The sequence below is a fragment of the Sorex araneus genome, chromosome 3, assembly GCF_027595985.1.
Source record: "Sorex araneus isolate mSorAra2 chromosome 3, mSorAra2.pri, whole genome shotgun sequence".
NCBI classification, from domain to species: Eukaryota; Metazoa; Chordata; class Mammalia; order Eulipotyphla; family Soricidae; genus Sorex; species Sorex araneus.
The window spans coordinates 124,233,527-124,257,175 of NC_073304.1; the positions used below are offsets into that span (position 1 = coordinate 124,233,527).

At 55.0% G+C, this 23,649-nt stretch overlaps 1 protein-coding gene across 2 annotated transcripts in view; it reads left to right on the plus strand.

The window, feature by feature from the left end:
• Positions 1-23,649, plus strand: part of SMOX (spermine oxidase) — a 51,481-nt gene that overhangs the window by 17,470 nt on the left and 10,362 nt on the right. For both annotated transcript variants that reach the window (XM_055131379.1, XM_055131378.1), the window contains exons 2-3: positions 13,700-13,933; positions 22,673-22,899. In XM_055131379.1, coding sequence (XP_054987354.1) covers positions 13,726-13,933; positions 22,673-22,899 — 435 coding nt within the window. In that variant the 5' untranslated portion in view covers positions 13,700-13,725. The remainder of the gene's footprint in view (positions 1-13,699; positions 13,934-22,672; positions 22,900-23,649) is intronic.

Sequence of the window (23,649 nt, forward strand, 5' to 3'; positions counted from 1 at the left end):
CTTGTGTCTTCTGGGGAGCTGGAGTCATCTGCCCTTTCTCTTGGACTCTGGGTGTGGGGAGAGGAGGGGGGCGCTCACTGGTCCGAGGAGGCTCGGGGTGTTCTCAGGCTCCTGAGAGGCCAAAGGCTCGCCCCGAGGCGGGGAGTAGTTTGGCCCAAGGGAGGGGAAGTTGTGCTGAGAGCGAATTTGGTCTTTATTTAAAAAAATCATTAGGGGGGGCTGGAGCAATAGCACAGCGGGTAGGGCGTTTGCCTTGCACGCAGCCGACCCGGGTTCAAATCCCAGCATCCCATATGGTCCCCTGAGCACGGCCAGGGGTAATTCCTGAGTGCAGAGCCAGGAGTAACCCCTGAGCATCGCCAGGTGTGACCCAAAAAGCAAAAAAAAAAAAAAAAAAAAAAAAATCATTAGGGCTGGACAGGTAGTACAGTGGGTAGGGCTGTATTATCTTGCATGTGGCTCACCAAATTCGACCCCCCAGCGCCACATGTGGTCCCCTGAGCCCTCACAGGATGATGCCTGAGCACAGAACCAGGAGTAAGCCCCAACCACCACCAGGTGTGGCCCCCCCAGACTGAAAATAACGAAAACAAACTTAATAAATTTATAATTATTTTTTTATAAACTGTGGGTCCACACCTGGCAGTGCTCAGGGTAGCTCCCAGCTCAGTGCTCTTGGGCATGTGCAGTGCTGGGGTTGGGACCCAGACTGCGTGCTGAGCTTGCACTCCAGACACCTCGAAGTGTCTCTCTGGTCTGAGAGCTGGTGCTGTGAGCAGTGCTCTGGAGTCTCTACAGTACTCTGGAGTCTGTATGTGCCATTTCCCTGCCTGACGTCTGTCCTGAAGGCCCTTCCCGCCTCTATCTCATTCCTCCCCACGCCCTTCTCACCGCAGGTCACAGCGCTGCAAGCTGGTGGCCCTCGGGGTCTGTGTCACTCAGGGCTGCATCTCAGAAAACTTTTTTATTTTTTCTTTTTGGGTCATACCCGCACAGGGGCCACTCCTGGTTCTGCACTCAGAAATTACTCCTGGTGTTGCTCGGGGGTCCATGTGGATGCTGGAAATCAAACCAGGTTGGCCTTGTGCAAGGCAAACGCCCTACCCAGGGTGCTATCGCTCCAGCCCTCAGAAAACTGTTTTTGAATAGGAAGCAGTGATCCCTTAGAGAGCAGATCTGGTGGATCCCCCACGATCCCTTGGCGAGGCTCCACGTCCGTAAGCTCCAGGGTGATAGAACTGAGGGCGGAGTGGGCCCGGGCTGGTGGACTGTCCTACAAGCATCAAATACGGAGGCCTTAAGGGGCGGGACAGGGGAGGGAGAGCTAGCCGGAGCCCCTCAGGCCAAGCCGGGGTGGGCGTGAGGGCCTGGGGCACCGTTTCCCTCCCGCCTTCTCTCCTGCACACAGGAACCCCAGATATTCTGGGCCAGCGGGAGGGTCCTCTGGGACCTGCTCTAAATCCTCCACCTTCGCTCTCTATTCGCCACTTAGGAAATCAGAGCCACCCCTGCCCCCCTGCCACCCCGGCCAAGCCTCTGAGTTAGAGGCCCAGTGTGGACTCTGCCCGGGTGCTCTGTAAACCTGTCCAGGGGAGTCCATGCACGGGTGGGAAGGAGACCCTGCCCCCCGGACCTCGGGTGCGTCTGCGCAGGCTCTGATCCCGGTTGCCCCGAGATCATGGGCTCTAGAAAAGGGGTGCCTGGTCTCCTGCATAGGAGGGCGCATATGAGGGTCTCCTTCCTGGGGGGCTTCCGGGGCGAGAACTGCTGGTGTATTTGACTCTGCAGCCAGCAGTGCACCCCCAAACATCGTAGCTCAAAACAGCAGCAAGCATTTCTCATCTGCCCAGGGGCTGTGGCTCTGGCAGTGGGAGTGGTTTCTTGAGGGTCTTGGGGGTCTCAGGGCTGGGGGTGCTGTCTTGGTCAGAGGTTCTCAAGCACATTCGACCCATCTCTTCCTTTCTAGAAAGAACACGCCACTCAGCGCTTGCCCTAGAAATCTGCCTTCTTCGGGTGACCAAGCAGAAAGTGCCCCCCAGTGGCCCTGAGACTATCCTCAGGCCCCTGGCTGGCCCCAGGCTCCCCGTGCCCCCGCCCCAGGCTGGGGTTGCCATCTCGGAAGGCCCCACTGGGGCTGGCAGCACAGTGGGCAGGGCTGTATTATCTTGCGTGTGACTCACCAAGTTCGACCCCTAGCGCCACAGCTCCCCGGAGCCCCAACAGGAGGAATGCCTGAGCACAGAACCAGGAGTAAGCCCCCAGCACCTGGGCTGGGTCACTCGAGTCCACTCAGGAGGGATGGGGTGTGGGTGGGACTCCATTCTGGCCCTCAGGGCTCTCCGTGGGTAGTTCTGTTTTGCTTCTCTTTATGTGGGGGGCATGCTTGGCTGTGCTCGGGGCTTACTCCTGGTTCTGTGCTCAGGGCTCACTCCTGGTGGTGCTGGGGGACCATGTGCAGGACCGGGGGCTGGCCGTGTGCTAGGCGAGCTCCCTACCCACTGGGCTTTCTCTCTGGCCCAGGAGTCCCCTCCTCACGAGGTGTCTGGCCTCCCTCTCCCTAGGAGAAGCCAGGGCTTTCGACCTGGTTTCAGCAGCGCCCCCCCACCCTCACCCCTGCTTCCACCATATCCTGAGGGCTGCTCGCTCAGCTGGACAAGCACGCCAGGGTCCTTGACCGTCCCCTGGGAGGTTAGTGACCCCCCCAGATGGCTCTTACAACCTCCTTGTTCTTCTCTGGGCTGCCCAAGAACCTCTAGCCAATGGGCGTGGGGGGCTTCTCCCCCGAGGTGCTCCCCTGCCCCCCGTAGCAGTTGCTAGGTTGGGGTGTTCTTTGCCCAGACCTCTTGCTTCGGGTTAATTCCAGGGGTTATTCCAGAAGGGCGCCCTCTGTGACCTTCCTCCCGGCTGCACTTGCCCCCCTGCCTCCCGGCCTGGCCTTCCCAGCAGTGACGCTGCCTCTGAGGATGGGGGCTGTTCCTGGACGTGCTTGGGGGACTGTGTCTGGTGTTCGGGCTGTTCCTGGACGTGCTTGGGGGACTGTGTCTGGTGCTCAGCGTTGAACTTGGGTCAGCCGTGTGTGTGCAGGGCAAGCGCCTCACCCCCTGCCCTGTCTCTCCAGCCCCATACTGTGGTCTTCTCTCCCTTCGCCCCCTGGGGAGCACTCCCCGGGGCATGAGTGGCAGCGCTGACTTCCTCCCCCCTCCCCTGCTCATGACATCAAGGGCACAGTCCCAGACGCCACGTCTCCAGGACAGAATCCTGCTGCCGACTTCCTGGAGTGGACTCCCTGCCACCGCCTGACCTGGCACACAGCGGGAAGGAAGCCAGGGCTCACCTAAGGGCTGCTAAAGGGAGCCGTCGTGAAAATGTGTCTTTGTTATTTATTTGTTTTATCGTTTTCTGGATTTGGAGCCATAGCTGGGGGCACTCAGGGGTTCCCCCCTGGAACGGTGCTCAGGGGACCAGACAGCTCCTGGGAGGGAACACAGAGCAGGCACTTGGCACTGGGGGCCTCTCCCCAACCCCAGCAGTCAGGACCTTAGGACTCTGCTAGGGACGCAGGCAGCTGGCGGCCAGGACAGCCTCCCTCAGCGTAGGGACGATGGTTCCTGCTTTGCAGCTGGGAAAGCCCAGGGGTCACTGCCCGGGCCTCTCCTGAGGCTGCTTGGGTGAGAGGCGGAGCCTGCTGGCTGGGCCATCTCACTTCCTCCGGGTGCATGCTGGAGTCCCATGTAATGGGTCACATTGGGTGCCCGAGTTCTCTGTGCCGTGGCTGCTGGGGGCTTCCCAGCCGCTGGGAGCTGCAGCTGATACAGGGAGCGGAGGCTTCTCTGCAGAGAGGTGGCCGTTCCCTGGCCAGGCGCGGCATCTGTGTGCAGGCCGGCGAGGCGTGCCCCGGTGGGAGGGGACGCCGGGTGTGGGTGCGAGGAGCGGGCCAGGGCCTCGGCCGAGTGTGGGGCTGTGCGGGGTGAGGTAAGTTGCAGAGACGGGCAGGATCCGACACACCTCGTCCTGCTCGGACCTTCGCTGAGTGCGTCCTCCTGCTTCCTTCAGATCTCTCGGGAAGTATCTGGGCTGAGGCTGTTTGGCTGCGGGGGCAGGACTGCAGTCCTAGGGTTCCGGCTTAGCTCTCCCTTTTCTGAACAATTTATTTTTATTATTATTATTATTATTATTATTATTATGGACTGGAGCGATGGCACAGTGGGTAGGGCGTTTGCCTTGTACATGGGTTCGATTCCTCTGCCCCTCCCGGAGAGCCTGGCAAGCTACTGAGAGTATCCCGCCCGCATGGCAGAGTCTGGCAAGCTACCCGTGGCATATTTGATATTCCAAAAACAGTAACAACAAGTCTTACAATGGAGACGTTACTGGTGCCCGCTCGAGCAAATCGATGAACAATGGGACCGCAGTGCTACAGTGCTACATTTGTTTATTATAACTTATTAATTATTTATTATTAGTATTATTATTTTGGTAGTGTGGGGGATTGAATCCCTCAGGCAAGGTGTATACCCTCCTGCTGGCATCCTGGAGTCCCCAGCGCCAGCCCTTTCTGGGGCCACAGCCCGTACCCCTCAGAAAGGCATCCCCCTCCCCCCTCTCACGTCCCTGGGGGCCAGGAGCTGGGCCTGGGGCCCTTTGTCCTCAGGCTCTGGCAGGGGAGCTGTGGCCGTGATGGGAGGGGCAGCTGGAGGCTGGGGTCTGGATCGGTCTGGGGGCTCTGGCTGCCTTGCTCCAGGATGGCCCCCGCCCTGCTGCTTCGGTCAGCTCGCCCCGCCCCCGCCCTGGCCTCTCTGCGGAGCAGATCCCCAGCCCCCTCTTGGGAAGCCCTTTATTTTAATATTTGGGTTTGGGGGGACACACCTAGAGGTGTTCGGGGCTTACTCCTGGCTCTGCGATCAGGGAGCACTCCTGGCAGTGCTGGGGGGGACCACGTGGGATGCCAGGGATTGAACCTGGGTCGGCCATGTGCCAGGCAAGCACCCCGCCTGCTGTGCTATCTCTCTCTCTCTCTGTTGCTTCTAAGTCTTTAAAGTTGTGCTTGGGGGTGGGGGCGGAGGGAGGGAGGTTGTACCAGGGAGGAAGATCCCGTGCCCCCCATCAGCCTGTGTGAGTCAGAGGGTGCTCTGTTTCGGGTGGGGCCCTGCCTTCCCTCCTTCATGAGCTTGTGGTCAGGGGGTGCCTAATGGTCACTACAGGATCCTCTGCACGCCCCTCGCCCGAGTGGGGGGTGTGGTCAGGCAGACAATATGGGGGGATGAGGGGGCTCAGTCAGGGCTGCCGTGACTCAGACTTGGGGTGAGGGGATGGCTGACTGTCGGGTGAGGAGCTGGTCTCGGGGTCCTGGTGGAGGCTGGGGTGACGCCAGCTGAAGCCTGGGGTTCTTCTGTAAGTGAAATGGCTCTCTGGGCCCGAGCAGGGGGGCGTCCCACTCTGGACGGGTCCCTTTGGGATCTCCCTTCTCTCCCTGCCTCTGGGGGGTGGCTCTGGCAGGGGTGACTCCTCTGGCCTGCGCGGGCTCGGTGAATGCCCTCCGAGCAGGTTCCCGTCCCCCTGCCGCCCAGTTTGGAATTGGGAGGACCTGGACTCCAGGACAGAGGCTGGCATCAGAGGGGGCTGGGGGCGGGAGGAGGACCCAGAAGGGACCCTTGGGTGTTGGCCAGGTGGGGTCCGGCGGCAGGAAGCTGGGACGACCTGGCGGGGGGTCTCTGGACCCCCCGGGCAGGGCTCTCTCCACTCCTGACGGTTCTGTCTGTCCCCAGCCGGCGCCCCCTCTCCCAAGCCTGGCCCGGCACTGCTGTTCTTGTGCTTCCTGGCTGGCCGGCCCCGGTGAGGAGGCCCAGGAGGGTCTGGTTGGGGCCACTTTGGGCCCAGCCTCTCCCTGGGGGGAAGGGGTGGGAGGTGCCCGCTGCAGACACAGAGCCCCTTTGTCCGGGTCGCTGTGCAAAGCAGCTGGTCTGGGATTTCTGGGCGTTTTTCACATTTGAAGAATAATTGCATTGTCTGGGGGGCCCTCGAGAATCCAAATCCTTCCCCAGACCTGCCAGGCAGTCTAAAGAGAATCCCCTGGCCCAGCCTCTCCCCCCCACCCCCCACCTCCCCAGCCCCCTTTCTCTTCCTCCTGGAAGCCTGAGGCAGAACCAGGTTAGGGGGCTCCCTCGGGGAAACTGAGGTAGGGCCGTAGGTCAACCTCTGAGGTTGGACTTCACCCGTCTTCACTGGGAGGAGAGACTTGTAAGTTCCAGGGCTGGTTGTGGAGGGTGGAGGGGTCCCCCCGAGCGCAAGCAGGAGCAAAGGTGGGGCTCAGGAAGGGAGAGACCTGCTCGCTGGCAAGAGTGAACGCAGCCAGGACTGCGCTTCTGCGGGTCCCTGCAGGGGCGGGGGGCTGGGGGAGGAGGGCAGGATGCCCACGGCCCCACTTACTCTATTCCTGGGGGATCTTGGGAAATAGACCCTACGTTTGGGAGGAGCCTGTGCAACCCAGAGGGGGGTATAGACTTCTTGGGGGCCTCCTTGGCGTGTGATGTTGAGTCCCACAGTGCTGGGGACCACTCCTGGCGTGCTCTGGGGGCCTGTGGTGTGGGATGGAACGCGGGGCTCCTGCATGCCAGGCATGTGCATCCTGTCCAGGACCCAGGGGTCGGCCTGTTTATCCTTCGGAGGAACCCCACTGGGGAGGTGGGGGCCCGGAAGTAGGCCCCTCCTCCATGACAGTGCTTCATGGCACTGTTGGGGGGAGGGAGAAAACTCTTCTGATTTGGGGGGAACTGGAGAGGCTTCCGGCGTGGAGGGCAAAGGGGCCTGTGCTCTGTCTGTGCCTTTGGCTCCTCTGCCATTTTCTCCTAGGCTCTGAGTGTGGACATTGGCTGTGTGTGTGTGTGTGTGTGTGTGTTTGTGTGTGTTCTCCTAGGCTCAGAGTGTGGACATTGGCTGTGTGTGTGTGTGTGTTTGTGTGTGTTCTCCTAGGCTCAGAGTGTGGACATTGGCGGTGTGTGTGTGTGTGTTCTCCTAGGCTCGGAGTGTGGACATTGGCGGTGTGTGTGTGTGTGTGTGTGTGTGTGTGTGTGTGTGTGTGTGTGTGTGTGTCTGGAGTCTAGCCCTGCTCCGCCCGCCATAGCGGGCCGTAGCCTCACCCCTGAGACAGGGGTAGTAGGATTTCCTGGGGAGAGGCCTGTGTCTTGAGCACTGTGGGGAAGGGGGGAGTGGGGTGGCCAGGAGCAGAATCGGTGCTGGGAAGACTCGTTTCCAGGGTGCCTGCAGCTTCAGGAAACTTCCATGGAGCTGGTCTTGGAGTGGTTCAAGGTTCTGCGTTTTGGCTGCACCTCAGGGGTGAGCGGGGGACACACGCCCTGCAGGCCTATCAGGCTGTGGTCAAGTGGGGTATACATATACATGTGTGCGCACATGCTTAAGTGTGCATGTGGTACATATGTGTGTGAATGAGTGTATATGCATGTTCTTACATGTGTCTGTGTGTGTATATATACATATATATATATATATATATATATAGATGTGTGTGTGTGTGAGAGAGATAGAGAGAGAGAGAGATAAAGCCAAGAGAGACAGAGATTCAGAGAGCGGTTTGGAGATGCAGCTCAGCAGTTGAGCACTTGTGTCACATGCATGAGGCCCTCATTGACTTCCTAGCACCACAGGGCAAAAAATAAAAATACAAGTTGGGAATGTGACAGAGCTCAGGGGCCCCCGACTTGCAATGCAGGTCCTGGCCCCTCCCCATGCCTGGTTGTGCTCCTGGGATGTGCTGGGAGGAATCGCTGGGTTTTGCTCTCGGTCATGACCTCAGGGCCTGGCTGTGCTGTCTCCGTGCAGCCGTGCGATCCCTCGGGGAGGGGATCAGAGTGAGGGCCAGGCGTGGGACACTAGGGGGCAGAGGCTTTGGGGGACTGAGGGTCGCTGGCTTGATCGGACGATGGTGGGTGTGTGAGGCACGGAGAGGGCCCCTCCTGCTCCGAGCTCGGGTCCTCCGTGTGCACGTGGCTGGCCCTGGCCCTACGCCTCACTTTTCTTTTCGGTTTTGGGCCCCCATCCAGCTGTGCTTGGGGGCTTCCTCCTGGCTCTGTGCTCAGGGATCAGTCCTGGTGGGGCTTGGGGGACCAGATAGGGTCCTGGGCGGTAGTTTTCCATGTGCAAGGCAAGAGCCCTACCCACTGTGCTCTTTCTCTGGCCCCTGGGGGTGCCGAGGGCTGAGCAGCGCAGAGGCAGTCAGGACCAAAGCCTGGCTCCAGGATCTGGCCGTGAGTGTCACTGCTTGGAGGTGTCAGTCACCAAGCCGGAAGTGATGAGGGTGTCAGGAGATGCTGGGAGGTGATGAGAGGGGTGTGGAGCTGGGGTCTCCTGCTCACCTGCTGGGACCTTCCAGTCTGGCCTCCCCTGGTCCTCTGGTGACATCCTCCACCCCAGGCCCCTCAGCCCCCACCAGTGGACCACGCTCTTTACTTGGATAAACTTCTCAAGATGTGTAAAGATTCTGACATTTTCTCAGTGTTACTTTTTGTTGCACCCAGTGATGCCCAGGGCTTACCCCTGGCTCTGTGCTCAGATATCACTCTTGGCGGGGCTTGGAAGACCATCTGGGGGGCTCAGGATCAAATCCAGGTCATCCATGTGCATGGCAAGTGCCCTGCACTGCACTGTCTCTCCAAACAGGTGTTATTTCTATTTGGGGGTGTGTGTGTCTGGTAGCATGGGGGAGGGCTATTCCCAATTCAGTGGCCAAGGGGGGCGTGTGGTGTGGGGGCTTCAAGCAGGGGCTCCTGCCTGCAAGGCCGTGCTCCAGCCCGCTGCACCCTGCCCGCCCCCCCCCCCCCGCCCCCTGCTGCTTTCTTTCCAGTTTAGCCACATCAGGCCAATTCTCGTGGAGCAATATTGGCTCTGGGTGGCAGGAAGAGGGGCGGCCTGGGCTGGAGAAGTGGGGGACCCTGGAGACTATGGTGGGGCATTTCTAGTGGGGATGAGGCACCCAGCCCCATTCATGTTGGGGCTGGCCTGATTTTTTTTTTTTGAGTCAGCAGCTTGATCAACTTGGGGCCGTGGGGGCTGCAGTCCCCCTCCTCCCCGGCACCCCCTTCACCATGGAAGCAGGGCAAGCGGGCCAGTGTCTGCAGGAGCCTCCCCTCCCGCTCCTCCCCGCCTGGCTGAGCCAGCACTTTTTTTTTTCCCTTCTCTCCTTTATCTGCTCAAAAAAGTACAGGGTGTTCTGTTTCTCCTGCGCATACAGATCGAGGAGCGGATGTTATTTATTTCTCTCGTTCCCGAAGGCAAGAGGAGGCACCGTGGAGCATTAAGTGATTGTTTCCTCAAGGAGACCTTTTCTCATAAAAATTGAGAGAGGAAAAGATGACACCAACAGCAGCAAACAAGCTGGCCCCCCGCCCCCTTCCTCCCCACAGGCAGCAGATTAGGGCCTGGGACGGCCCAGTGGGAGGGACCGAGGCTGTTTCCTGTGCAGCTCTCCTCGTGTCTGGGCCTGGGCTGAGGGTGTGATGGGTGGTGGGCCCTGCGAGGGCTCACGGCTCTGCCCTCTGTGCAGGGGGCTGCCCGGAGCCCCTCGTGGGACAAAACCAAGGAGGGACAGAACAGAGTTCGCTGTGAGGGGCAGGACACCGGTGGTCCCTTGGCCTGCGCCCACCTGTTCACCTGTGCAGCTGTTCAGCCCAGGCACGCACACCGGGGCTCAGGGTCTCTGATCTGTCGGGGTCCCGGGTTTCTCTTAAGGGCACAGCCATACTGCGTTCCTCCCAGTCCTTTAGGGTCCGGATTCCCAAGACTGCGCTCATCGTCCTGCAGGAGACCTTTAGAAAGGGCTCGGGGTTCCTGCACGTGCTGAGCCCTGTGTTCCCCCATCCCCACCCTGCCCACTTGGCCTGCTAGTGTGGCCCGGACCTGGAGGACACTGAGGCTGGTGACCCGGGAAGTTGAGATCTGCACCCCAGCATCCTCCCCTCTCCACTTCCCAAGCAGCCACTCGCCTGGTTCCTGGGTGTGTGTGTGTGTGTGTGTGTGTGTGTGTGTGTGTGTGTGTGTGTGTGTGTGTGTGTGTGTGTGTGTGTGTGTGTGTTTTAGGGGGTGGTGTTTGCGAGGCAGCAATGCCAGCACCCCCGTCTCCTTACACTACACAACACCGAGCAGTGTTCTCTTTGGGGGATTTTTTTGGGCCACCCCACTTTTCAAAGTCGTGAGCTCTGTTGTGTGGATATGGGGGCCTTGGACTGGGGCTAGGAGTGGAGGCCTGGCACCAGCTCGGCAGACCCCCCCTTTCTGGGCACTGGGGGTGGGGCACGGCAGGCAGCAGTGCCACGTGGCCTGGCGGGGTGCTGGGCAGTGGTGGCATCCGCCCACGCCAGGTGTGTTTGCAAACTGACGCAAGCTCCATGGCACTGCCCAGGACCCTCCTCCCTGCAGCCGCCCCCCTCCCCATAGAGGCAGCCACACCCTCATGCCTCACTCTAGCCCCCCCCCCCCCCCCGGGAAGAAAGAAAGTAGGGGAGTGTCTGAGCATGGCCACACCTAGTCCCAGTCCAAGGCCTCTCTGCTCACCCCTTCTCTCGGGGGTGCCTGCAGGGTGGGGTCTCCTGGGAAGAAGGACTGAGGGAGGGAGGAGCAGCGGAAGGCAGAACGGGGAGACTGGCCTTGCCCTCTCCTGCTGCCTGGGTCTGGGGGCTCAGAGGCAGGAGTGGGGGGAGGGTCCCACCCATGCCCCCACCTAGTAGCCAAAGAGTGTGTGTGTGTGTGGGGGGGGGAGGCCACGCACCACAGGAGCTGCGAGCGAGGCTGTTTCCCCTGTTGCTTTCTCTCTCTATATTCCAGTTTAGACCTGGAGCATCTTTAGGAAAAGACCCCAGGGCTGGAGAGATAGTGTAGTTGGTAGGGCACCTGCCTCTCAAGCACCCAACTCTGCTTCAATCTCGGGACCCCTTACGGCCCCTGAGCCTCACCGGGAGTGGTTCCTGAGTGCAGAGCCAGGAGTAACTCCTGAACATGTCCAGGAATGGCCCCCAAACAAAAAAACCAACAGAAAAAAGAAAAAGACCCCTTGACCATCTGTGATAAAGAAGATGTCAGAGGCCTGTTCAGGGGGCAGTATTAATTCTTCTATAGGGATCCGGGGATGAATTTTTGTATTGTTAGTGAGGTACACACACACGCACACACATGTGCACACTATAAACCTGTGTGCATGCACACACATGCACATTCATGAACACACATAAGTGCATTCATGCACATGTGCTCATATACAAATCTATATACATACACACGTACACATTCATGAACACACACAAGTGCATTCATGTACGTGCACACATACAAGTCTGTATGCGTGCACACACAGACGCATATGCACAGTTGTAAATGAACACACTAATATGTTCATACATGGGTGAACATATACAAACCTGCAGACACACATTTATGAACACATGAACACACAAACTTACAGTGACTGGCCTGAATCCCAAATGTCCAACCCAGCGACTTGTCATCTGTCCCCTCTATAGCCAACATTTGGGTCAACATACGTGTTTCTTCAGCCAGAACGTTCCCAGCTCACCCCTGCAATACCGTGCCCAGCCCCCGCCCCTGTCCCAGTTTTTGGTCTAGCCTTGCACACTCGCTGTCCCAGCCAGGAGCTGTGTCGGCATGAGTGGGTTTTGCTGCGTGCTCTCGACTCTGCCCAGGGACTTGTGGAGCAGATTTGTGTTCCTTCTGATTGTTGCCGAAGACCATGCCTCTGTCTGAACATGTTCCCCAGAGCACTCGGGTTCATCCCTTTTCCGATGGAGGGGCCTTGGACTGTTCTGGGGTGAAGCTGCCAGGACCATCCTTTGGCACGCCTCTCCGGGGAGCAGGCCTGGTTTCTTCCAAGGCCCAGGGGCCAGTGTTTACTTGTCTCCTGCTGCTGCGCGGATCATCACCTTCCACCCACATTTGTTCCCTTTGGTTCTTTCCTGGATACAGCCAGAGTCCGCAGCCGCTGCCAGAGGCCTCCGTGAAGGCAGCCTGGGCCAGGGGAGGAGCAGGGACGGAACCTGTATCTGAGGACGCCCCCTGGTACCTTCAAACCTTGGGGGTCACTCTGAAGGTTGCCTCTTCCCCCCATGGGGAGGGGCTGCGTTCAGGCCTTCCAGCTGTCACGCCAGCCTGGCGTCTCTGAGCAAGCTGGCTTGATGTAACTGTCAATTTGATGTCTGGCCTCTGGTGCCACAGGTCCTCCTGGTCCACTGCTTTGCGGTGACCAAGGGGCTGGGTGGCCAGGGAAAACAACCAGGGACGACCGGAAATAGCAGCGGCGCCTCTGGTACCAGCCCCGTGGCACTTCCTGGGAGGAGGGTGGGACTCCATCCTCCCACCAAATTGCCACCTCGGTGAGGACGTGAAGCAGGGAAGGGGCCAGGGAAAGAGAAGGAAGGGAAGCGTTGTGGGAGGGTGCTCCGGGACTGGTGCTGCGTGTGCACCCCTCTCTGGGCGCCCTGAGACCCTGCCGACTTGGTGAGGTTGCTGTGAGGAGCATCTCGGGTCCAGGGGAACACCCTGGGCTTTCTGTAAGTGCTCTGGGGGTCTGTGGAGGCGTTCCTGGCATGCTCGTGAAGATCCTGGGGTCCCGGCGAGCGGTCTGGGGGTCTGTGTGAGCGTTTTGAGGTCTAGGTGAGCATCCTGGGATTTGTGAAAGGATTCTGGGGTCCAGACAAGCCTCTTGGGGGATGAGCTCATCTCAGTATGAGTATTTCAGCGTTGCTGTGAGTGTTCCGGGTTCTGCGTGTTCTCCTGGGGGTCATGTGAGACTCCTGGGATCAGTTAGCATATCCCAGGGGGTGTTTGCATCCTGGATTTGGGGAGAGCATTCTAGGATTAGGGTAAGCCTCCATGGTGTGTGTGGGTCAGTATGTGTGTGTGTGTGAATGAGTGTAGAAGGAAGGAGTGTGTGTATGGGAATGGGAGTGTGAGGGAATGAGTATGTGGGATGAGTATGTGTGTGTGTATGTGTGCGTGTCATTGAGTGTGTGAATGTGTGAGTGGGAGTGAGCGTGCGTGAGAATGAGCTTGTGTGTCTGAGAATGAGTGTGTGTATGTGTGTGAGAATGCTTGTGAGGGTGTGGGGTGAGTGTGCGTGTGAATGTGAGAGTGAGTGTGAGTATGCGAGTGGGGGGAGTGTGTGTGTATGTGTGTGAGTGTGTGAGTGTGTATGAGTGTTTGTGTGAGTGTGTATGTAGGTGTGAGTGTGTGTGAGTGTTTGTGTGTGAGTGTGTGTGTGGTCATCTTTGAGTCACTGTAGCAGCTGTGCTGGGTAGCGCTGCCTTGGGTCAGCGGGTCCCAGATCGGTTTCTCTTGACTTCTGCCCTCTCTGTCATTCTTTCCCTGGCTGGTCCCCGTCTCAGCCTTGGGCAGCGAGTACCCTGGAGGTTTGGGATGGGCTGTGTTTACAGGGGCTCATTGTTCTCTTGGCATCTCCGGTGGGGGGCACGATCCATTGTCCCTTCTCCCTTTCTCTCTTCTCTGTCCTTCACCTTCTTGCACAGCCTCTGGCCATGACGCCTCTGTCCAGGTCATTGAGGGGTGGTGATCGGGGGGCTGGGTGGGGCGGGGGTGAGGTCCTCCCAGAGCATAGAGGTCGCAACCAGACCCCGGGCCGGCTAAGCCCTTGCCCCGACACCCCCCTCCCTTCTCTCTGAAGGTTCTTAGGAGGTGAGCACGGACGGTATGCAAAGTTGTGAATCCAGTGGCGACAGTGCGGATGACCCTCTCAGTCGTGGCCTCCGGAGAAGGGGACAGCCGCGCGTGGTGGTGATCGGCGCCGGCTTGGCTGGCCTGGCTGCAGCCAAAGCGCTTCTGGAGCAGGGCTTCACCGATGTCACCGTGCTTGAGGCTTCCAGCCGCATCGGAGGCCGGGTGCAGAGCGTGAAACTTGGTGAGTGCCTCTTGGTTCGTTTGCTGGGTTTGGGGCTGCATCTGGGGATGCTCAGGGCTTACTCCTCACTCTGCACTCGGGAATCACTCCTGGGCCCTGTGAGATGCTGGTGGTCCAACCCGGGTTGCTGTGTGCAAGGCAAGCACCCTACCTGCACCCTACCTGCTCCGGCTCCCCCAGGCCACTTCTTGTCTCCCCATTCTCACCCCCGGGGCCCCTGGTCATGCCAGCATCTCCCTATTTTAGTCCCTTCCCTGGGGTGTTTCATCATGCACTCTGGATGTTTTCCAGAAGCTTCCTCTGTTCCTCTGCAGCCCGCTCAGGGGATAGCTGGGCTCTTACCTCTACTTCGGGACCATGAATGAGGCCACACCAGGTTTACGAGGAAGGTGACCCTGCCCTGTGCCAAATTCTTGTGGCAGTTCCTTTTCTTTTTCTTTGTTTCTTTTTTCTTAAAAAAAAAAAAAAAGATTTGGGGCCACACCCAGCAGTGTTCAGGGCTTACTCCTGGCTCTGTGCTCAGGAATCACTCCTGACAGACTCAGGGAACCAGAGAGGATGCTGGGGATCGAACCTGGGTTGGCTGCATACAAGGCAAGTGCCCTACCTGCTGTACTGTCACTCCAGCCACATGGCGATTTCTATTTTACAAAAACGGGAATTTTGCAGGCTTCTATCAGCCATGAATTTGATTGCTGTGGGGGTCTGGGGGGTCACTCCTGATGGTGCTCAGGGGCTCCTTCTAGCTCCATATCATGGGTCACTCCAGGCGGTGCCAAGGATGGAGCCCGGGCTTCCTGCATTCAAAGCATGAGTATAAGCCCATTTAATTTTTGTTTTGGTTCCGGTTTTTGGACCACACCGGCTGTACTCAGGGTCTATTCCTAACTCTGTGCTCGGGGATCACTCCTGGTGGTGTTCAGGGACTATATCGGACGTCAGGGATTGGACCCGGGTCAGCGGCAGGCAAGGCAGACACCCCACCTGCTGTACTATCTCACTCAGCTTGGATTGTGAATTTGGGTAGCGTGTCAGAGACCCCCCCCCCGGGAGACGGGAGCTCAGGGCAGTGGTGGCAGGAGGGGACCTGGGGGCCCTGCTAGTTGATGGGAAGTTGAAGGATGACTTGGAAGGAGATTCTGTCCAGGATGGAGAGCAGGGAGCACTCTGGAGAAAGGTGGGTTAGAGATCTCACGCAGGGCACGGAGGCTTAGCCAGAGAAGGGACGGGATTGCCCGAAGTGTGGCTGGAGGTGAGCACCTGAGCAGGGAGGCCCTGACCCTGGGGCAGGAAGCCAGTGTGAGTACAGACTCTGGCCTGCAGGGCGGGGCACTTTTTCCCTCCAGAGTCACATAACTCTTCCCAGGGGACATGGAGTAGCGCAGGTGCCTCTCGGGATGGGTGGGGCTGCTGGTCCAGGGTTCGAGGTGGTCAGACCCAGACTCCACGGACTCACAGGGGCTCCTCCTCCTTCTCCTTTTCTTCCTCTTCTTCCTCCTCTTCCTCTTCCTCCTCCTCTGGCAGGGCTCAGGGACCATATGGGATGCCAGGAATTGAACCCGGGTTGGCTGCTGCACTGCACTGTTGTCCCGTTGCTCATTGATTTGCTCGAGCAGCCACCAGTAACATCTCCATGGTGAGACTTGTTACTGTTTTTGGCACATAGAATACACCATGGGTACCTTGCCAGGCTTTGCCATGCGGGCGGGATACTCCCGATAGCTTGCCGGGCTCTCCGAGAGGGACGGAGGAATCGAACCCGGGTCAGCCACAGGCAAGGCAAATGCCTTATCTGCTGTACTATCGCTCTGGCCCCATGCAGGGACCTCTGTCCTCTGGTGAGTCTGGGTCACAGAGAACACTGCTTAGAAGGGGTGTGATTCGTCCTTCTCTCCCAGCTACATGCTGACACAGAGGAAATGGTCCGGGCAGCGAGGTGAAAGCAGAGTCCAGGTGCTCACTGACCTGGGACAGCTGGGAGAGCCTCTGGGCTCTCTGCTCCCGGCCAGCTGACCCTGTTGGGCGCCCTAGTGACAGGGGGGCTTCATAGGTGGCTCTAGAGTGTTGAGTTGACACTCGTTATTGGATGCAGACAGAGATGGAGGACCTACAGTCCTCTGCTGTGTCTGTGGCAGCTGGCCGCTGAGCTGGGCCCTGCGGGGAAGCGAGGAAGGCGGGCGGCTGGAGGGCTGCCTTCCTCGGGAAGGGACGGGAGCTTGGCAGGGCCTTCTCGGGGGTGGGAGTTGGGGAGCTGATGGAAAGGGGAGGAGCAGCGTCCCTGGGACGATGTACGTGAGGAGGATTAGGCAGATGCTGGCAAGAGAGGGGATCACATGTCTGGGCATGTGTGCATGTGCCTGTGTGTGTGTGTGTGTGTGTGTGTGTGTGTGTGTATGTGCAGACATGCAGGTTGAAAGCCCCAGTACAGCCAGATCTGTATCGATGCAGCAGATAATCGTACCTGTGAGTCTCAGTGGTCAGAGTGGGGGGGTGGGGGTGGCCAGGGCCAGCAGCAGGAGGTCTCAGGACATGGGGTGTGGGGAGAGACATGAAGGTGGCAGCGGCCATGTTTGGGTGTAGCAAGGAGTGCAGAGGGCGGGAGGTCTGTGGGAGAGGGCAGGAAACAGCCCAGATGGGGGACTGCCTGCGGGTGCCCCGCTCTTGCCATAGCCCTGGGCTGAGCTGGGCTGCCCCCTGCTGCTGACCTCTGGCTGCTCACCTGATTCCCACTCTTGCGGAGAAGCTGGGGTCGGGAAATGTTCCCTGCCTGGAAATCACTGTCTGGTAGAGAACGAAACAGAGCAGCCCACCGAGCTCTGGGGATGGGCTCCAGGGCCCCCTCCAGTGTGCTGGCCCCCTTCTGTTCTTCCCGTTGGGAGCTGAGACACTCTGGGGAGCCCTAAGTGAGGATCTCAAGGAGAAAGAACGACAACTGCCTTGGGCCCTCAGGAACCCTCTGCACTTGGGCCCTCAGGAACCCTCTGTACTTTCTGCCTTCCATGTCCCTTGCACACCAACTTCTCCTAGACAAAGGAGATCTATACATTCCAGGGATATTCTGTCACACTGACTGTGGTATAAGGGGGTTGAGTTGTGCTCTGTGTTGGCACAGACGTGTGTGTAAGATGTTGATCTATTGAGAAGCAGCCCCAGAAAGAGAAGACACAAAAGTACAGAATGGCCAGTTCTGGAGGGCAGGGTGTCATGCTGTCTGTTAGGACACACTGGCCAGCTGTTGCCTTGTAATAAATCACCACACACACACACACACACACACACACACACCACACACACACACACACACACGCTCATACACCCACAGATAATCTCACACATTCCCACACATACTCATACAATCACATTATTCACACACACATGTACTCACTCACACACATGCTCATATACCCACATTTCTCATACATTCACACACACATACATACTCATATGCTCACAAATACACAGTTACACATTGACAGATACAGCCATAATACCCTCCACACTCTTATACATATCCACACTCACACACACTTACTTGTATACTCACGGGTGCTAACACACAGTCATACACTCACATATCACTGTAGCACTGTATCAACTGTCATCCCATTGCTCATCAATTTGCTTGAGTGGGCACCAGTAACATCTCCATCGTGAAACTTGTTACCGTTTTTTTGGCATTTCGAATACACCATGGGTAGCTTGCCAGGCTCTACCGTACAGGCGAGATACTCTCAATAGCTTGTCGGGCTCTCTGAGAGGGGTGGAGGAATTGAACCTGGATCGCCCTACCTGCTGTGCTATCACTCCAGCCCACACTCACATATACATTCACAATATTCATATTCTCTTATACACACCCACACTAACACACACATACCATACATTCATATATTCACACTTTAACACAGTCATACACTCACAGATACACAATTCAAACACACTCATGCACTCTTACACACACCCACACTCATCACACATACCCATACACTCATACTCATGCACTAACACACAATCATACACTCGCAGATACATTCACAATACTATACACTCTTACACACACCCACACTCACACACACACTCAATACATTCACAGCCACATACTCACAGATACTCAGTTCACACATACTCATACACTCTCTTTCACACTTACACACCCACCCACACTTGCACACATATACTCCTATACTCACAGATACTGAATTCTAACAGTCTTACATTCAGCAATACTTATTCAAACACACACAGTCATACACTCTTATACACATCCACATTCACACAAACCCACACTCACACACATAACACTCATACACTCACAGATACTCACATTCTAACACACAGTCATACACTCACAGATAAACATTCACATACACTCATATACTCTCTCACACACCCACGGTCACACATATACACTCATATACTCTCAGATTCTCACACAGTCACACACTCTTGTACAGATACACACTCACACACAATACCCAAGGGTGAATTCAGCCCAGTTCTGCCACGTTTTACTACACAGCATCCAGGTCCATAGGCAAATGGCCCCATCTACCCAACCACCCTTCCTCTTCAGATACCACTTGTAGCCCCAGGCTCCAGGCTGGGGGTGTCCATGACCCCCTCTGCAGAATTTGGGTGCTGGGGAAAGGCCAGCTTAGCTTCTGGTTCTATCCCTGGAGTGGCTCTAAATCAGATTCCCAGGCCACCGTCCTCGGGCTTGAGTGACTGTAACAGCTTCCAGAACTCAGGAAGCCCTTTTCCTCGTGACATCACCATTTAGTGCAGAGACCATGAAAGGCCTACATCAATAGACACATGGCAGAGATGTGGAGGGCAGAAGATGGATAAAGGCTCAGAGTTTCCAGGCTTCTCCAGGCACTCTGTTCTGCAGATCTTCACCCATCCACCAGCCCCCCTGACTTTGAAGCTCCGTCTCTCTCTCTCTCTCTCTCTCTCTCTCTCTCTCTCTCTCTCTCTCTCTCCCTCTCTCTCTCTCTCTCTCTCTCTCTCTCTCTCTCTCTCTCTCTTTTAAACCATTTTTATTGAGGTACTGAGATTTACAAGATTTACAAAAAAATGCTCAGGGCTTACTCCTGGCTCTGCTCTCAGGAATCACTCTTGGTGGTGCTCAGGGTCCACAAGGGATGCTGGGAATAGAACCTGGGTTGACCGTGTGTAAGGCAAACTCCCGACTTGCTGTACTATTGTTCTGGCCCAGTTATTCATACTTTACACGGACACATCATTTGAACACCACACCCACCACTAGAAGGCCCATTTCCTTCCACCAGTATCCCAGGGACCCCACCCGCTCCACCTCCTTGTAAGTGTAGTTCTACAGAAAATCTTCAGTTGTGATAACTTTGACCATTGTTGCTTCCTTAGCGTGTTTCATTTTTTCAGTCTCATGTTTGTGATCTCTCTCTCTCAAATTGTGGGGGTGGTGACACCAACACACATAGGTGAATAGAGCTGTACTACTGGGATTCCACAAAATTGTAGCTCGATGATAAATTGATAAAAGCTTTTTCTCAAAAGCTATTCTTTTTTTTACAAGTATATAAATTAAAAATTAGTACTATGAATAATTCTGTGCTAATACATTTTAAGATTTACATGAGATAGATAAATCCTACAAATGGAATGTTTAGTAAGAGTGAAGAGAGTTAAGTAAAGTTTAAGAGGAGAATCTGAAACAGCCAATAGAAGTATAAAAGAGTGTTTTATCCTAAGAAAGGGAACATTGGCTTAATGCTAGAAAATATTAGGTTGTAGGGCTGGAGTGATAGCACAGTGGTAGGGCATTTGCCTTGCACGTGGCCGACCTGTGTTCGATTCCTCCACCACTCTCAGAGAGCCCGGCAAGCTACCGAGGGTATTGCACCCGCACGGCAGAGCCTCGCAAGCTACCCGTGGTGTATTCGATATGCCAAAAACAGTAACAATATGTCTCACAATCAGACGTTACTGGTGCCCACTCGAGCAAATTGATGAGAGTGGGATGACAGTGACAGTGACAGTGACAGGTACTGCTAAAGTGTCTTCATTAATAAGTCAAGGATTATAGTGAATATTTCTGAGGATGTGTAAAAACACACCTGATTATATGTATATAATATTTAATAGCATTCAATATCAATAAAATTTTAATTCATTATTGTGAATATATAAAACCCCTTAGCAGTATGGGAGTGAAAAAAACTTTCTTAATCTAGTAGAGGGCAACCGAAAGTGCCATGAATGGATGTCATACTCAGGGTCAAGTGCTTCGGAGTTCATCTTGCCTTCTAAAGAATTTCGTTTAAGGCTTTTTGTGAGACTGGTTTCAAGGCTATGAATTCCCTGAGCTGTTGCCAGTCTTTGAAGCTCTGTTTCATTCCTTCAAATCTGAATTATATTCTAGCTGGATAGAGAATTGTTGGTGACGTGTTCATCCCATTGAGTGTTTGTACTATATCCCTCCATTCTCTTGTGGCACAGAGTCTCATTCCATAGACCTGCTCTGAATGCATGGGGCTTCCTTGGAATGCAAGTTCCTTTTTTGATCTTGCTGCTTTGTCTCTATCTTTGGATTTTGTCATGTCAAGTAAAAAGTGTCTTTGAATCTTCTGATTTGAGTCTGTTTTCACTAGGCTCTTGGATCTTGGTGCCTGTATTTCTCAATGCTGGGAAGTTCTTATCTATGATTTCTTTTATTTATTCACAGCTGGTAGGGCGTTTGCCTTGCACACAGCTGACCCGGGTTCATTCCTCCGTCCCTCTCAGAGAGCCCGGCAAGCTACCGAGAGTATCCTGCCCACACAGCAGAGCCTGGCAAGCTACCCGTGGCGTATTTGATATGCCAAAAACAGTAACAACAAGTCTCACAATGGAGACGTTACTGGTTCCTGCTCGATGAATCGATGAACAATGGGATGACAGTGACAGTGGCAGATTATTTATTTTTATAAAGCTGTTCATGATTTGTTATATTCAATATTCCAACACCAACTCGTGATTTCTTTAACTATTGTTTCTTCATCAAATTTGTTTCTTGTTCTCCAGAGACTCCAATGATTCCTATATTGTTCCTCCTGAACTCACCTGATAATTCTGGAGTATGCTGTTAATTTCTATTCACGCTATTTTCTACTTTTCCTTGTTTTCTAGTGATTTCCTCCATCTAATATGGGCTGGAGCTATAGCTGTAGCACAGTGGGTAGGGCATTTGAACAACGGGATGACAGTATAGTGCAATGTTGGAGCTCATTGATCTTTTCCTCAGCTGCTGTTAATCTGCTGCTTAGAGCATCTATTGAATTTTTTTGTCACCTTCCATACTCTTCATTTCTGCTTGTCGAATTCTCATTTCAGCACTCACACTTCCTTGCACTTTGCTGCTACCCGTGCCATTATTTCTTTGAGCTCATTAAACATCCTCACTCTGGTGTCACAAAGGTCATTGTCTGAGGGTTTACTGGGCTGCTTGGTGCTGGTTGAGCCTTCTGTGTTAGTGGTTTTGCTTATTGAACTTGATGGGTTTTTATGCATCTCCCCATCGTGTTAGTTGTAATCCTGTTGTGCTGAATGTGAATCTTTGTAATTAGCCCTTCTGGGATTCTGAGGAATTAGAATGGGAATTGCTCTTCTCTTCTCTGTCTGTCTTCACCAAGTGATAAGAAATGTAACTGAATAATGTGAATTTTGATGAGGAGCCGTCACGCAGCTCTCTGTGTGGAGGCTCCCAGGCCTAGCTGGAAGGGACGGGAATCCACCCGCCCCATTCCAAAATGGCCTTGGAGTTCTCAGCCCAGAGATCTACCTGGAAGTGTAGTCCAGTGAACAGGGTTCAGGAGCATCGGAGCTGGACCAGTGGAAATCCCTCCTCATGGCAAACTAGAAAGATAGTATAGTGGATAGGGCACTTGCCTTGCATGTGGCTGACCTGGGTTCAATCCCTGGTACCCCATATGGGTCCCTGAGTCCTCTAGGGGTGATCCCTGAGCACTGAGCCAAAAAACAGTCCTGAGCACCACGAGGTGTGACCCCCAAAACATCAAACAAGAAAAGAATATCTCCTCTTGTATTTTTATGGAACCTCATTACTTAGGCAAGGCAAATGAACTCATTGGCCACTGTAGACTGATACTGACCTCAGCCCCCGGCTTCCCTCCCCTCCCTGTCGGTTAGGGGGTTCAGATTGGAAATTCCAATCATATGATTGATTCCCCTGGCATCCAGCCCTCATTCTCTGGTATTTCCTAAAAAGTTACCTCATTCCCTTAGTAAGAGACACCTTTGGCCAGAGAGAGCTCAATGGCTAGAGCACAGGTCTTGCACGCAGGAAGCCTGGGTTTAATCTCTGATCCTCTGAACCACACGATCCCCCAGCATTGCAGGTGTAGCCCAAAACTGAACAACAAACAAACAAACAAGAAAAGAGGCACCTTTTCACTCTTTCAACTCTAAGATTTTCAGAGTCTGTGAGCAGGAACCTGGGCTGAAAAGCAGCTATGTAGGAGAGCTTTAGTTTGGGGATCAGAATAAGCCAGTATGTGATTTGCCTCTAAATCACAGTTTCAAAGGGCTACTTGGATTTCATACTGGCAACTGCCTCTGGCCCCTTTCACTGGTTGCCGGAGGGAGGGCGCCTACCCGCCTTCCTGCCCCATTATTGGGTGGGGGTAGAAGGAGGAGGAGGCAGGCTTGCTCCTCTCTGAATTCCTTGCTTCTCTAAGGGCCTATGGTTGTCACCCTTAGGACACGCCACCTTTGAGCTGGGAGCCACCTGGATCCATGGTTCCCATGGGAATCCCATCTATCATCTAGCAGAAGCCAATGGGCTCTTGGAAGAGACAACGGATGGGGAACGCAGCGTGGGCCGCATCAGCCTTTACTCCAAGAATGGCGTGGCCTGTTACCTTACCAACCGCGGCCACCGGATCCCCAAGGATGTGGTTGAGGAATTCAGCGATTTATACAACGAGGTGAGGTGTCAGAGGGCAGGTGTCCTGGGGTGTCTGTAGGTGTGGAGTGGGTGGGAGGCAGGGACAAGGAGGGCCCTGGCATGTTGGAGGAATGGGAGCATTGAGAGGTCTTCTAGGTTTTCTGGGAGCCTGGTCATATCTTTATATACTTCCTGGGCCCAGCATTTAGGAAAAACAGGACAATAAGAGGAGAGACTGCAGATTAGTGAAGTAGTAAGTTTATGGTATGCAGTACACTCATGTTTGGCCGGTACACAATCTTGTCCTTATTTTTTGATATTCTTGCAGATGGTAAGGTTTTGCTTGTTAGGCTTGGGGCCAAAATTGGCAGTTCTCAGGGCTTACACCTGCTTTAGATCATAGGGATCGCTGGAGATTAAACCTGTGTTGGCTGCATGAAAGGCCCTATCTGCTGTACTATCTTTCCAGTGGGGTTCCCCCCCCACACTTTTTTTTTTGTTTTTTGATTTTTTACCACATCTTAAGATGCTCAAAGCTTACTCTTGGCTCCTTGGTCAAGGATCACTCCTGGAGGGGCTTGGGGATCATATGGGGTGCCGGGGATTGAACCCAGGTCAGCCACATGTATAGCAAGTACCCTACACTCTGTACTATTGCTCTGGTTCCGTAGACGGTTTTTGGAAAAAGTTTACTTTTAAGTTATTCCTAAAGATAGAGCCATAACAGGCTTTCATACACTGATTTGAATGACCTTGCTAAATGATTTCATTCGAGTGATGTATTTACTCA